Source organism: Brassica rapa, chromosome A07 (assembly GCF_000309985.2).
Source record: "Brassica rapa cultivar Chiifu-401-42 chromosome A07, CAAS_Brap_v3.01, whole genome shotgun sequence".
Taxonomy (NCBI): Eukaryota; Viridiplantae; Streptophyta; class Magnoliopsida; order Brassicales; family Brassicaceae; genus Brassica; species Brassica rapa.
The window spans coordinates 22,736,979-22,750,598 of NC_024801.2; the positions used below are offsets into that span (position 1 = coordinate 22,736,979).

The window sequence follows — 13,620 nt, forward strand, 5'->3', positions numbered from 1 at the left end:
GGAGGTTTTGTTATAGTCTTAGTCTTGTCAAAATAGAACCTGTCTCTCTATCGAAGTTTATGCATTTGCAAATTTTGATTTTTATATTTGAGTGTTTCATTTTGTCTCTTGCTGAATCTTTGTTTTATAAGAATTCCATGAAAGCATAATCCGAGAAATATGTGGGAGATGAAGATAGAAAACGCTTTTAACTTACCTTAGGGCTTTCTACATTCGATTCTAGATAGATTTTCACCGTCTTTTAGATGCAAATGGGGATCTCAAAGCTCAGTAATCTATGTAGCTGTATCACCATTCCCCAAGGAGAGGAATGTGTACATGATGCATTGCAGGAATACACATTTGGTGTGTGTTACTTTCCTGGTCATTGACCTTGAATACAACTCTACCAGTGACTACAAATACCGATTTCCACAGATTTTGGAGCGTTCATGCTAGCTATTGTGCACGTTTAAGGAAATTAAAATGAACTATCTCTCTCCCTTCGGAGATGCTGAGAGCATTGGCTGTTTTAAAAGCAACAATTTAACTATTGATTTGGCGGAATGAGCCAGGCCCGTGCAGTAGTGCAACGCATGGGCGACTCATAGAGACTCAGATAGCAAGCTATCTTGATGAGTCTCTTCCCTTAAAAAATATAGTTAATATCGTGTGATCCAATGGACCACATATCAGATATTAAACTGATAAGAACAGATACTACACTTGATCTTAGCCAAAAGGCCGAGAAAGGTATGATTTGAAAGTTAGACTCAGCTTCCTTTTTATAGTGCCAAGCTTATGCCCAACGCTTCTATACTTAGCGATGTGGGACGTTGGAAATAGCCTTTTTAGTTTTCTTAGGCATCTTTTCTATCTTCAACCAAACAAGTGGGCTTCATTTACTTGAACCCAAGTATGGTCTTCCCAAGACCGCTTTGCTTCCATATTCTTACTTCTTCTTCTTTTTGCTCTCATCCTCTTTCGTTGGAGGAGGGTCATGGTTTGTGTAGTACCATTGAACAGCCCACGATAGCCCCAAATCAATGTTCTTGTCTTCTTGCAGATCTTTTCAGAATCAAAGAAACATTAGCTAAGAGAAACATCTTTGAACTATTTATTTCTAGCTTTCTTGTTCTTGTTCTTGTTCTTGCTATCAGTTTTCAGTTTTTACATTTCTTTTTGGTAACCAACTCCAGTTTTTCCTACGCATCTCTCTGTTTCTGGTCATCTGCTTGGTTGGCACAAAGAATCAAATATTTCTTACATTTTTTGTTCTGTCTGAAAATTAGACATCTTTGGTCAACTTTCTATACATATTTTTAAAATGAAAATGGATGGGTTTGATGCAACAGAAAAAGTATCGATCAAAATGTTAAGAAGTATGAAATGGATGGGTTTTCTACTGCATCTTCAGAACCAACAGAAAGAATCTATGATGACAGAGGACTCTGGTCTGCAAATCTACTCAAACATAGATGTAGACATGTAAGTGCCTATTTTTTTCTTTCTTGCATCAAGTTTGACTGTTTGAGCACATGTATTCTTTAAAAAGACATACAAACTCTTCTGATCGAGGCTTTTGGACGTGATTCCAGAATATACATGTATTAATAAACAAGTATTAACGGTTACATCCGGATCCATTTGGTTCCATAAGCAGATCAAAATATTACAGTTACTCTACCGGGAAGTCAGCTGGACATGTGACTCCTTATGGCCGATAAGTCGAAAAGTTTGTGGTGAAATTCAACATCAATAATGTGTCAGCGCAGGGAGAGAATGGACACAATAGTGGTATAGAAAAAAAATGAGGATGATATGATCATTAAGAGAGTTCAAACGAGCCGTATGTGTTCTCTAAAAGTCAATGGCTCTGGACCTGAACCTAGTTTCAGGTTCATGTATGTCAGATCGTAAGGAATGCAGATGCATTTGTTGCCTACGGGTTACAAGGAACAGGTGGACTTAAGTAGTAAGTGGCAAGACACCTAATCACAAAACTGAGATACAATTTTGGTTTTATGGTCTAATAACTAATGATCTTCCAATCGCATTCATACGAGAAGAAAAAAACCGAAGACTTGAGGTGTATAAGAAAAAATCAATCAAAGCCTCGCCAATAAAAGCTTATAATACACTGTACACGTAAGCAAATTAATAGAAGCTCATGACAAGTTTCTTCTCCTCTCAAAAAAAATTAAAAATGTTACATATGTGGCAAAAGGGTTAAAGAAACTGTGTATGATACACCAAACCTTTGTTTTTGTTGTGGTCATTCAGAAGTGAAAACTACAGTCCTCCCAAGTACAAAGGTAACAAGAGAGAGCTCAATGAAGAATATTGTGTTAATCAGATGCCTGTCTACTGTCCATCCGAATATCGTTATCCCACCTGGATTCATCTGCAAATACAACACTGCAAGCACAACAATCATCTATAATCAGCTCATCATGACCGGTTTGACGGAAAAGGAAAGAAAAAAAGAGCGAAACAATCCTCACCGAAAGCTTGTCTTCTGTGATATGAAGACATGGACATGTATGAAGGAAAGTGGCTGTTATTACAAGCAGGCATCCGCATGTAGTGATCCATTGATTCCATATCACTTTCTGAATTGGAAATCCGAAAGGAGACGGGTGGATTCGTGGTGGCTTCCAAGTGAACTCCACTAGGAGAAGCCCTTATTTGAGTTGAATCCGTAGATGAGCAAGACATTATCGCATGCCACTTACTTGCAACTGATGCTATTGCTTGAGCTCTGTGAGATATCTTCGTTGCCGCGTGTAGACATAATATGATTCCAACAACTTGGACCACCGCCGAGACCTGAACATAAACCTTCCAAGCTTAACCTCCCCAGTCCCCAGAGAAAAACATTAAAAATAGAGTTTAGAGTAAAAAAGCTCAAACTCAACTGTATTTCTCACTTTATAAGTAAAAAATAGATTTACTCTATAAATAAAATAATTCATGTATTTTTATTAATCATTTTAGTTTTACTCTAAAATAGAATTATTTTATTTTGAAGAAAAAAATAGAGTAAACAATTGAAAAAAACTCTAACCATTAACGAAGAAGAAGAAGGTGACTTACAGCAAAATCACCACCGTTTATATAAGTGATACGCCCACTGTACGCAGTGGTCTGGAAAAGTGTAGTGAACTGGCTAGCTGTAACAACTAGAAACTGCAGAACCAGAAAGATGCGGAACCTATGGCTTATTTTGGATAGGTAACGGCGCAAATTAGTGTGCTCGCCGATGAAAAAGGAGATTTCGGACTCCTCATCTAAGAGCTTTGCGTAATCTTCAAAGTGAATGACTTGCAAGTTGCAGACCAAATGAAACATGGAGCTTGCAGCTAGAAATATAGTGCTTAAGTAAGTCCATGATAAGATCATAGATAAGAGGATAAAAACAGATAGCCACGGCTGGTCATGAGGTACATATAACATCCGAATAATCTCTCGAACAGCTTTCAGAACAACACATATGAGCGACCATAGTCCAAGCAGTTTCACAGAGTTCTGCAACGAGGTAAAAGAGAAGAAAAAAATCAGCTTTCCACATCAGATGCTTACTTTTATCACAAAAAATCCCGAAGTTCTGATTTCAAGCAAAATAAACACTTCATGCAAAGTTTATAAATTACAAGATCGAGTTACAATTGAGAAAATAAAAAAAATATTAGATGTTGTGATTTCAGAGGATTTCTGGAGGATTACAAGATTTGGTTTAGAAACTCCTAATAAAGGGAAAAGTTAGATACTATATAATCAGACATTACAAATTTTTTTTAACACTAGTTAAATTACCAATTACATCATCATCACATAATCTTTTATTCTATTACGTATAATGATCAACTACCTGCAACATCAGTATACTATCGTTTTGGACATTAGAAAAGGACTCCGGCTCAAAACCTCTTCCTAATCTAAAAAAAAAAATACATTCTAGAATTAATGTAAAAATACATTAAGAACAACCGATAATGTTCGGGACAAAACTAGCACTAACATGTTGTGGTTTCAGACATTCAAAGACGGTGTTCGGTCCAAAACCTCCACCTAGAAAAGCACACTAGAGATCTAGATGTCAGTTTCAGTTCTCAAGATTGAAACACACATTCTAACAAGAATGTGTCACAGCAGAGGAAGAAGAAGAAGAAGAAGCAGATCAGATCATATGATATGTAGAACCAATGATCCTTCATAATCAACCAAGAATAATCATCACATAAAGAAAAAGAAAAAAGAGTAGAAGAGAAGAATCAAATCACCGAGATTTGCTGCATATAGTGATCCTTGAGCCGTCCCATACGACCACTGAGTTGATCAACGAACAAAAACTCCCTAATCCCATACTTCCTCAAATTATGCGAAACGCAGAGCAGAGACACACCAGCCAGACACGCCTGCGAGACAACGATGTTGAGTTCGAAGCTCTTGTTCTGATACCTCTCACACCCTTCACAATGTCCTAGCTCCAACACTGTCACCGGCAGCACCAAACCGATCGTCAAAAACACGATCCACGACAAGACAAGGCTTCGCGTTGACGACTGGCTAAACCCGAGGAGCGTCAGAAACATCTCTAGCCTTCGTAGTGTTTGACCGAGGTCGTCGTCTTCTTCGTCGGGCGGAGGTTGTTCTTGATGAAGCAACGGAGTTTCAACGGGTGGTGATTGGTCACTAGACATCAGAGCTTGAATACGTTTGTAGAAACCCACGGCGACGGATACGATCTCATTCAAAATCGACATCTGACCGTTCAGACTCCCGGTCGACGGCTGTGATTCATCTTTCCGGTTAATCGGGAATATGAGAATCAGAAGAAATGAGGGATTGGTAAATTAGAGGGGAAAGTTTATAAAAAATTAAATTTCTGTGTTATGTGGTTTTAAGCCGTTAGATTGGGTGTTAGACTGAAGATTCAACGGTCGATGAGGAACATACAATCCACCCACCTGATTCTTCGTTTGGGACGTGGGAAAGAATAATACTTTGGTACTCGATACAGATTTAAACTTTCTTTATAATATTTTTGCTGACGGTCACAGTTCAGAGTGTAGAACGTTTCATTTTTTTTATTTTGGTTGACCAAATATATATACAAGATTATCTATGATTCTTTCAATTATTTTTCTTAAATTACATCAAAATATTGAAATATATGGAAATTGGAGATGAATTTATTTATAAAGAATATATAAGCAATACAATTTGTTGTTTATATTTATATAAACTTTATATAAGTATATAGTAATTGTTAATTTATGATTTTAATGATCAATTCATATATTTATCAAAAAAATAAAATTTAATTATTGAGATTATAATTAATCCCCTTAATCCAATAAATAGCCATAAAATCATTAATTAATCAAATATTAAATTATTGAGCCAATATAGAGCCATAAAATCCTTAATTAATCAAATATTGAATTATTGAGATTATAATATATATTTAGGTTTTAAGTACTAATTCATATCTTGGTTTCACAATTTGCAATTTTTCAAGCTTTTGAATATATATTTGAGTTTAGATGGTTTTAAATAATACATAAACCTTTTTGACAACATACATAAACTTCTTATAAGTGTCATATAAATCTGTTCAGATGTTTTTATAAATCGGATTAGTGTGTATATAGGTTTTTTATTCGGGTTTGATTCAGATCTTAGATTCAATTGTAAATGATGAGGTCTAATTCGCAGATACCACCAAAATTCGTTTATTTATCTCCATGAAGATCATTATTACAATGAAATAAAGTTGGGGGCCTGCAAATCTTGTGTGGTTTCAGTCCTTCAGAATCAGATCCCATCTAGTATTGCATTTTCCTTTTTTCTGGTCTAGTATTATATTTTTATACGTCATAAGAATACTTGTTCAAAAAAATAAAATACGTCATACGAATACACACAAAAAAAAACTAAAAGATACAGTACTATTTGTGTGATCAGTTCAAAATACTCCATGGGGCATTTATATGAGGAACACGAAGCGTCGAAGCCCAATGTCTAAATGCCGCTACAAGATCTCATAGGGCGCACTGCTAATAACACCATTTTTTCTCCAAATAAACTTTTATCTGGTTACGAAACTGATTATGCTATTAGATATGGGTTCTGCAATGCACCATGTAAACAAAATGACGATAAGGTAACATGGTCATATTATTACTTGTTTGTTGGTAGTTGGAACTATAGCTGGACAGTAATTGTGAAAAGTTACTGCTATCAGCGCCGTTCAATATTATATCATAGGTGCTAGGTAAAAAAAATGAAACCTTCAAATTTTAATTTTTAGGTATTTTAGTACTTTTTCCTTTCAAGTTTTATAGTATTATACTGATTTTGTTATGAGTAATTATATGTATATTGTAAATAAAATATATTCACTAACGCTTTTCAATCAAAAACCTTGTACTATTTCTAAAATTTATATTATTCAAAAATATATAAATATATAAAATCAGGAACTCTGATTATTACAACACCAAATTGAATGTGGGATGTGGCACCCTTTGCCCCCCTCCTCAGCCGGCATTGACTGCGATTACAAAGACAGCATACAATGACAACATTGACAAGAAGCATACGAAGTGGTGTCTGTAGACTATTGTGGTGTTTTTTAATTTGCAATTTGGTTTTCGGTGTCCCAAAGTATACTTTACTATGATAATGATACCCATTTACAGATTTTATTTATTTATCAGAAAATACCTGTCGGGAAAAAATAGTCACGACCATTTTCCACTTTTTTTAATTACCGATGAATTTAGCTTTAATCACTATCAGTCCTAAATTATTATAAAAATATAAATTTATGCAATACGATACAAGTATAAAACTTCTTGCATTACTATCATGATACATTGATAAACGAAGAAGGAAAAAACATAATAATCCTCATATATATTTTACAGATATGGACTCTACCACCAAACAAAAACCCATACAACATAATAATCACATAAACTATATGGAAATGCTATTTGGAATACCACGGCCAGTGACTCCATGTGGAGAAGTAGGTAGAAGTAGCTCGTAAGGAGGCATCCCAGCACCTGTTCTGTTCTTCAGTTTCTTATCTTTGTTTCTCTTGTTTATCTTCTTCTCTATCTCCTCAAGCTCCTCAGAAAACTTGCTAAAATACTTAACCACTTCCTCATCTTGAAACCAACGTCTCTGATTCTCTTTCAGGTCGATCAAGTACTCTTCGTCAGCGGAATGCGTCGAGAGCGTCTCTTGCACCGCCATCACTTTAGTCGCTTGGAGTTGTGTCGGTAAAGAGCTTAGGAAGCTGTACTGAGGGTTTCTCATGAACATTTCGTACTCCGGATCGTTTTCTTGTGGTATAAGTTTCCTCAACAGCGTAGGTCGGTTCGGGACGTACCCTCCGAACGGGTACTGACCAAAGTTGATGGCTGCGTGTTGTCCTGAGGCGATCCATATCATGTTGGTTAGGATCTCGGTCAAGTCTTGTGCTGTGTTGAGTTTAGGCCACCAAGGCTCGTCTTTCTTGTCGTAGTGACCTTTGTTCTTGATCTCATCCCACCAAGCTTGGAGCTCAAAGTCAGAGGCTATGGATTTAGTATCAGAGTAGAAGTGTTTCACATAGGATTCAACTAGGTTCTTGATGGCTTTCCAGATCAAAAGACCATCTGCTGCGTATGGATAGTCTTCGATCACAAGCTTCACACCACATTCCTCTGAAGCATCCTCCTCTGCCATTCCCCTATAAATAATGTCATATCGCATTAGATAGAGAGACATACATGACTTAAGCGTAAATGACTATATACAAGAAAACCATAAAACAATAGAAGTAATTATCCTATTAATAAGTGATAAACTAGATAATCATAATATTTGGAATTTTTTCTGCATCACATCTGACCAAACTAATAGAGTGTTTGTCTTTTATTAACCTTCGAACAAGATCAGCAGGAAGTCCTTCCATGTCAAACCGCCACATACTCTTGTATGCCGCAGAGCTTAGTTCCATCGAGTATTTTCCTGGAGTGAAGCAACTTTCGATGATTCCTCCTCCATTGATTAGGCTCTTACGTGCACGTGCATTGATCTCTAGCGTGTAGCGCATGTGAGGGTGAAGCAGCTTGTAAACCGGATGCATTGTACTCAACTGTCTATTAGTAGCAATGATGTATGGCTCCATGGAAGCGTGAGTCCTTAGCCTGAGGGTTGCAAAAAAAAAGACATGTCTCTTCAATACATCAATAGAGACCACAAAATCAAAGCTCAAGTTAACTTATGTTACCAGTGGTTCACTAGTTGATGAACACCAGCATCATTTGAGCAGACATGAGCTTTGGCTAGTTTCCACATCCAGTGAGTGGTAGCGTCATGTCCATGCACATAAACAAATTTGTTCTCGTTATCCGGTGTAGGAGGCAAGGAGAGCTCTATAGCCAACGGCCTCAGTGCACCCGCCTTTGAATAGAAGAAGATTGTTCTTGAAGCATATGTTTTTCTTGGATCTTCTTTGAGGGAGTTTATCTTGTCTACAAAGGGTAAGAGCATGTCATGGTAGTCCAATAGAAACAACCTCTGCTCTTCAAACGCCTGGATTCACCAATATATTAACCCTTTTAGTTTTGTGATCAACAACATGAGAAGATTCTTATAGTACACTATTACAAAACCTGTTCCAAAGTCATTCCATAGTGTAAAACTTCTTTAGCAATCACTTCTTCTGTGAGAGCAGATTCTTGTGGTCCATATACAGCCGGGTCAAGCTTGCTTCGAATTGGCAGCTCCTATCAATACACACAACAAATTTCACAAGAGAAATATCATATGATAGCATTAAGATACATTTTTATTCTAAAAATAGCATATAAGAAAAGAAATTTAAATAATAGTATTAATTAAAGCCATTTTTATTTTACATCTTGGATTTGAGTTTAGTGGTTGGGGTTTATAGTTTAGTATTTAGGGGGTGGAGTAAGGGTTTATAGGATTTGAAGTAATTTAGCTATTTTACTCTTTAATTAAATACCACTTTAGGGATTTTTCTCATTTTATGCGATTTTTGTCAAAAAAAAGTGCTATAAAGCATTTAACATTTCAGAAACTCTCACACAATAATATTCTTGATTTTAAAAATGAAGAAAAATGAAACATACCTTCAGAAGTTCAATGTTCACAGGGTTGACACCAGCGAGAGCCTGACGTCCAAATTCATTGTCTCTCAGCCATGCAAACCTGTCCGCTGAACAACCAAACCAGAAACTACATTTCAGGAATGGTTACACTCTGAATGAGACCATTTCAAGAATGACAAAAGGTTACATTTTATAACGGCTGGTGTGTCGTATTTTAGTAGTGTTTCTCCAACGTTAAGAATCCCATCCACAAAACTACCAAAAAAGCCCCCAAGACCTGTGTCTTTTGGTTCCGTGGGTCTCAAGACAATGTCACATTTGTATAATTTATCGATATCCGAGAAGCATGTGAATGGAATGTCTAAGTTTGACAATGCAGCTGCAATAGATGGGACTAGGTTGTGAAAGAGAGCCTTTAATCTCCCAGCTGTGAAAGTGTCTCTCTTGATATCCTCGAACTCTTCGTCTCTTGGAACATAAAACTCATCCTTGTCTTTTCCTCTGCTCTCACACGGTGGGTCTGAATGATATAACCAAGCAAGTCAAGAACCAAAGACAATATGCTAGTATTACTTAGTACTATGTAAAGTGAGTTAGAGAGAAGAGAGATGGCTCACCTCTTGAAACGAGAGTCCGGCCAGACCTGCAGCGTCTTGGATACGGCCTCTCTGGTCCACCAAGAATAGGCCTAACTCGATCTTTTTTACGTGGATCGCCTAAATCGTTGTAAACATCGTAGTCATAGATCCTCTCATGAGGCTTTCTTTCGCCTTTTCCGTTACCACGGACACTCCTCAAGTCCTTTTCTCGTAGTTCTTTGATCCCGGCAGGAGTCTGGGAAGGTAAGCATGGCTAGTGAAACAACATCAAGAATAATAGTTAGGTGAAAGATGTTTAAAGAAATAAAATGAACTTTGATGATAAGAAGAAGTGTTCTCACTTGACTTCTGAAGATTATTCTGCCTTCGGGGTTTTCATTCCTGGAGTGGATCCAAGTGTTACCAGGGAAGAGAATGGTGTCACTTCCGTCACGGATGATAATCTCCGACAAGCAAATCTCTGAGGAAAGGAGGTTGGTGACAAGAATGGCACCTGGTTTACCAAAGTCAGTCGGTACAGTGAAGGTGGCTGTGAACTCAAGGTTTCTAGGATCATTCCGAGCCTTGGGGAGTCCTAGCACTGGAGTTTCTAAACTCCTCCTACCTGAACCAGTTTCTGTAACATATAAAAAACAAACATTGTGTCACCATCCAAGTTAGAGAAGAAGCCTGTGCTGGTAAAAATGTTAACCCTATTGATATCCCTTTTTACTGCAACTATAAGCATTTAAGTGGACATTTCCAATGCCCAAAATAATATTGTAATTTTCAATACTATAACACTATTATTTTCAATATAATCTAATTATTTATTAATGTTATATAAATTAAACAAATTATAATACAACATGTGGCAGATGAGTACAAGTTTTTAAAGGATACTGATACTCTGAAAACATATAATAAGAGATCTAAATAATGTTGTGTTAAAAAAAAAAAAGAGATCTAAATAATGTAGAACGGAATGAAAAGTCAAGTATCGTTTTCTACATTATTTAATACTCTCACTAGCTTATTATATAGTCTTAGAATAAATGAGAAACCGGATTTGATAAATTCACAATCTGGCACAAAAATACACAAACTAAGATATTCATACAATAAAAGTAAGAAAGAAAAAAGTCAGATCTAGCGAGGAAGATGAAAGATTCAGTTTTGCAGCAAAGTGATCATTACAATGACCAACTAGTTCCGACAGAAGGGCCATGGCAGCAAAGAGGGAGAGAATAAGAATTGTGATCATTGTGGTCCTTTTAACTAACAACCAACCACTTATCAAAATTTAATAACCATGTAATTATCTTAATTATACACGAGTGAATAGCTGTGATCTTGAGTTTAGCACCAAAAAAAGATGAAATCAAGAATCAAAACCTAAGTCCAGGATAAATCCAAGAAAGGCAGAAACGACCAAACTGGTAAAAACTGGGACTGAATCTATGTGTTTGGTTTTGTTCTCTAGCTCAAAATAGTGATAAACTGATTTGTATTTTTTTTTAAAGCAAATATAATTTTAGAAACAAAAGAAGTAAGTGAAAACGAACCAGGATCTATATCTTCACTAACAAGCTGAACCAACATCCCTTGACCGACAGCTTTCATTAAAAGCTCAAACTGATGCCCGAGCCTCTCGGTTAGCTTCTCCCTCATCTTCTTCCTGATCTTCACGACCGCCATAACCGTTTTTGTTCCTGTATACTTAGATCTCTGCCATGGAAACGCAGGAGAGCTACTATATACGACTGATCTGTTTATACTTTTCTCATCTTCTTGATCCACCGCCTTTTCTTCCCGCGAGATCACAGCTCGAACTTGTCTGGAGAGAGGAACTCGGTGTTGTAGCCTACGTGGAAGTACGGGAAACGCCGGAGATCTCACTAAGCCGACGCCGTATAAGTTCGTTTTCACCGGAGACGCTATAAACATTTTTATTTTATTTTTTATTTTTCTCTACAATTGGAGAGAGAGAGCGAGCAAGAGAGCTGATAAATAACGCCAGCGTGAATCGTTTGTATCGTGGACCTCGTGCTAGAGGAATTCGGACGTGTGAAACGACTGCGTTTTGGTAAATTTTCAGTACACATTTCCCAACTACGGTAAAACTAAAATGACGACAATTCTTACGGTCAAACAAATGATCCTGTCCGAGCCAAAATATATGCGTGTAAGAGCGCGTGAGTTACATTTTCCACAAGTAGAAAGCCACGTGTATGACTGGTCAGTGGGATAAGCGGCATGGAAGTTTATGAGTTTTTTTTTACTTCAAAACGCGACAAAACTTCCTTGTCAACGCAATAAAAAAAGGAACAATTCTGTATCTTTTTTTTTTTTGGTCAAAAACAATTCTGTATCTTTTGTGTTATGACGTACGTATGTATCTATCTAGTATAAAACAAAACACCGAATCTTAGGGCTGGGTAACTTTGTTGCACAAAAAAGGGCTGGGTAACTTCTCGGTCTTTTGTATGTTATTTCATTAAATTTGAAAATTGTTTTCAATATATACTCATCACCAATTGACTGTGAGTGAGAGAACGGATAAGAGAGAGAGAAAACAGATCTGTCATAGGGTCCGGCGACGGGCGGCGCGTTCGCGCGCGTGCCGTCACCGGGGCCCCCAGCCATTAGTAAAGCTGTCGTTTCAGTTTCGGTTTCGTCTCCTCTTCTTGCCGCCTTGCTTGAGCTCTGGAAAAAGGTCGTCTATGGCGGATCTGTCTCTGGCGCAAGGGCGCGGTCGGGGTGAAGTAGGCGTGGTGAGGTTTCCTCGTTTGGTCTTTTGGTTTTGTCTTCGGGAGGCGGAGGCTCTTTCAGCTCCGCCGACGCCGGTTCCTGTCCCCGCATGGTAGAAGCTACCTTAGCTCTGACGGCGTCGGTTTAGATCTCGGGGGGCGAAAGCGTTCCGCTGCTTTGCCTCGCCGCCTTGGGTCCCTAGGGTTCGTTTTTTAGAGTTTGTTCTCATTTTTCTTTTAGTTTTAAGGTTCTGGTTTGTTTGGGTGGGGGGAGATCCCGTAGGAGGGTGATCGAAGCTCGACCATGGTTAATGGTGTTAGGTCGCACGAAGCTTCTATCTCGGTGATGGGTTTGAACGGTTTCGGTTGAGCTCTCGAACTATCGATTGACGCTCTCCGAGTTTAGTTTTCACCGGAGAGGAAGGCGTTTGCGGTGGCGATGTGTGGATTGTGTGGTTTCCGATTCTCTCTAGTTAATCGAAGGTTGGTCTACCTGGTGATGTGTCGAAGGGGGGCGACGTCTGAGCCGTAGCGTGTATCCGCGCGGCGGCGGGGCTTCTTCGAGCTGATCGAGTGTCGTAGGTGGGCTTTGGGCCCGGTTGGTGATTTGCGTTTTTTTTGGACCCGTTTATTTAGCCTTTGTATTGTGTTAGTTGGGCTCCGCCCGTTTAATGAAAATTTCAATTTGACGGAAAAAAAAAATACTCATCACCAATTGAACATTTGGGTTTTCGTTCTAAAACAAAATTATGAATATATAGTACCTATTTTCACAAATTATAGTGTATTAAAAACAGAATAAATCACATTGCCTAACCCGTATAATAGGATATATACAGACACATGCAATATCCTAAGTTTTTTTTTTTTTTGCAATATCCTAAGTTGATAACGTACGTCTATTTGAATTTTTTGAACCTTTAAAATATATATGAATGGTTAGAAACAAAATATACATGAAAAGATAAAATTATAATTATATATTAATTAATAAAATAGTTGTTATAAAGTAATATGTACGTCTATTTGAATCTAAGTTGTCTAGACGACTAAACTATATGTCGTCTGGTCAACGCAGAGGTTATTTTTGCAATTGACTTTGAAATCTGTTATTTTGGACGACTGAAAGTTAAGTCGTCTACTATTGTTTGGTTAAAAAAAAAACTCCAAAAAAGC

The 13,620-nt window shown here is 37.5% G+C and overlaps 2 protein-coding genes, 1 long non-coding RNA gene and 1 other non-coding gene across 4 annotated transcripts; 1 reads left to right on the forward strand and 3 right to left on the reverse strand.

Annotated features, from left to right (window-relative positions):
- Positions 1 to 540: 540 nt before the first annotated feature.
- On the reverse strand, positions 541 to 736 carry LOC117127065. The gene has a single exon (XR_004449823.1). It is a non-coding gene; the product is annotated as a U2 spliceosomal RNA (small nuclear RNA).
- A 1,333-nt stretch (positions 737 to 2,069) lies between these two features.
- Positions 2,070 to 4,758, reverse strand: LOC103831020. Its single transcript, XM_009106863.3, has 4 exons — positions 4,263 to 4,758; positions 3,076 to 3,507; positions 2,484 to 2,808; positions 2,070 to 2,397 (listed from the first exon to the last, which is right to left on the reverse strand). Exons 1-4 carry the CDS (start codon positions 4,743 to 4,745, stop codon positions 2,255 to 2,257), a joined length of 1,383 nt encoding a protein of 460 aa, XP_009105111.1. The 5' UTR covers positions 4,746 to 4,758; the 3' UTR covers positions 2,070 to 2,254.
- A 277-nt stretch (positions 4,759 to 5,035) lies between these two features.
- Positions 5,036 to 6,934, forward strand: LOC117126874. The gene is made up of 2 exons (XR_004449608.1): positions 5,036 to 5,813; positions 5,950 to 6,934. It is a non-coding gene; the product is annotated as an uncharacterized LOC117126874 (long non-coding RNA).
- On the reverse strand, positions 6,801 to 11,641 carry LOC103831021 (lipoxygenase 6, chloroplastic). The gene is made up of 9 exons (XM_009106864.3): positions 11,260 to 11,641; positions 10,057 to 10,331; positions 9,734 to 9,968; positions 9,304 to 9,636; positions 9,138 to 9,223; positions 8,655 to 8,768; positions 8,270 to 8,574; positions 7,920 to 8,186; positions 6,801 to 7,726 (listed from the first exon to the last, which is right to left on the reverse strand). The coding sequence occupies exons 1-9, from the start codon at positions 11,639 to 11,641 to the stop codon at positions 6,967 to 6,969; spliced, it is 2,757 nt and encodes a 918-aa protein (XP_009105112.1). The 3' UTR covers positions 6,801 to 6,966.
- Between the last annotated feature and the right edge of the window lie 1,979 nt (positions 11,642 to 13,620).

Bases quoted from the DNA above. Each gene is read 5' to 3' on its own strand.
- LOC103831020 (XM_009106863.3), bottom strand. From the start codon at position 4,745: ATGTCGATTTTGAATGAGATCGTATCCGTCGCCGTGGGTTTCTACAAA. The intron at 3,508-4,262 runs GTGATTTGATTC...ACCTCGTTGCAG, and splicing joins ACTATATGCAGCAAATCTCG to AACTCTGTGAAACTGCTTGG. The intron at 2,809-3,075 runs GTAAGTCACCTT...GTTTATGTTCAG, and splicing joins TAAACGGTGGTGATTTTGCT to GTCTCGGCGGTGGTCCAAGT.
- LOC103831021 (XM_009106864.3), bottom strand. From the start codon at position 11,641: ATGTTTATAGCGTCTCCGGTGAAAACGAACTTATACGGCGTCGGCTTA. The intron at 9,637-9,733 runs GTGAGCCATCTC...TATATCATTCAG, and splicing joins CCGGACTCTCGTTTCAAGAG to ACCCACCGTGTGAGAGCAGA. The intron at 8,769-9,137 runs GTATGTTTCATT...GTGTATTGATAG, and splicing joins TGAACATTGAACTTCTGAAG to GAGCTGCCAATTCGAAGCAA.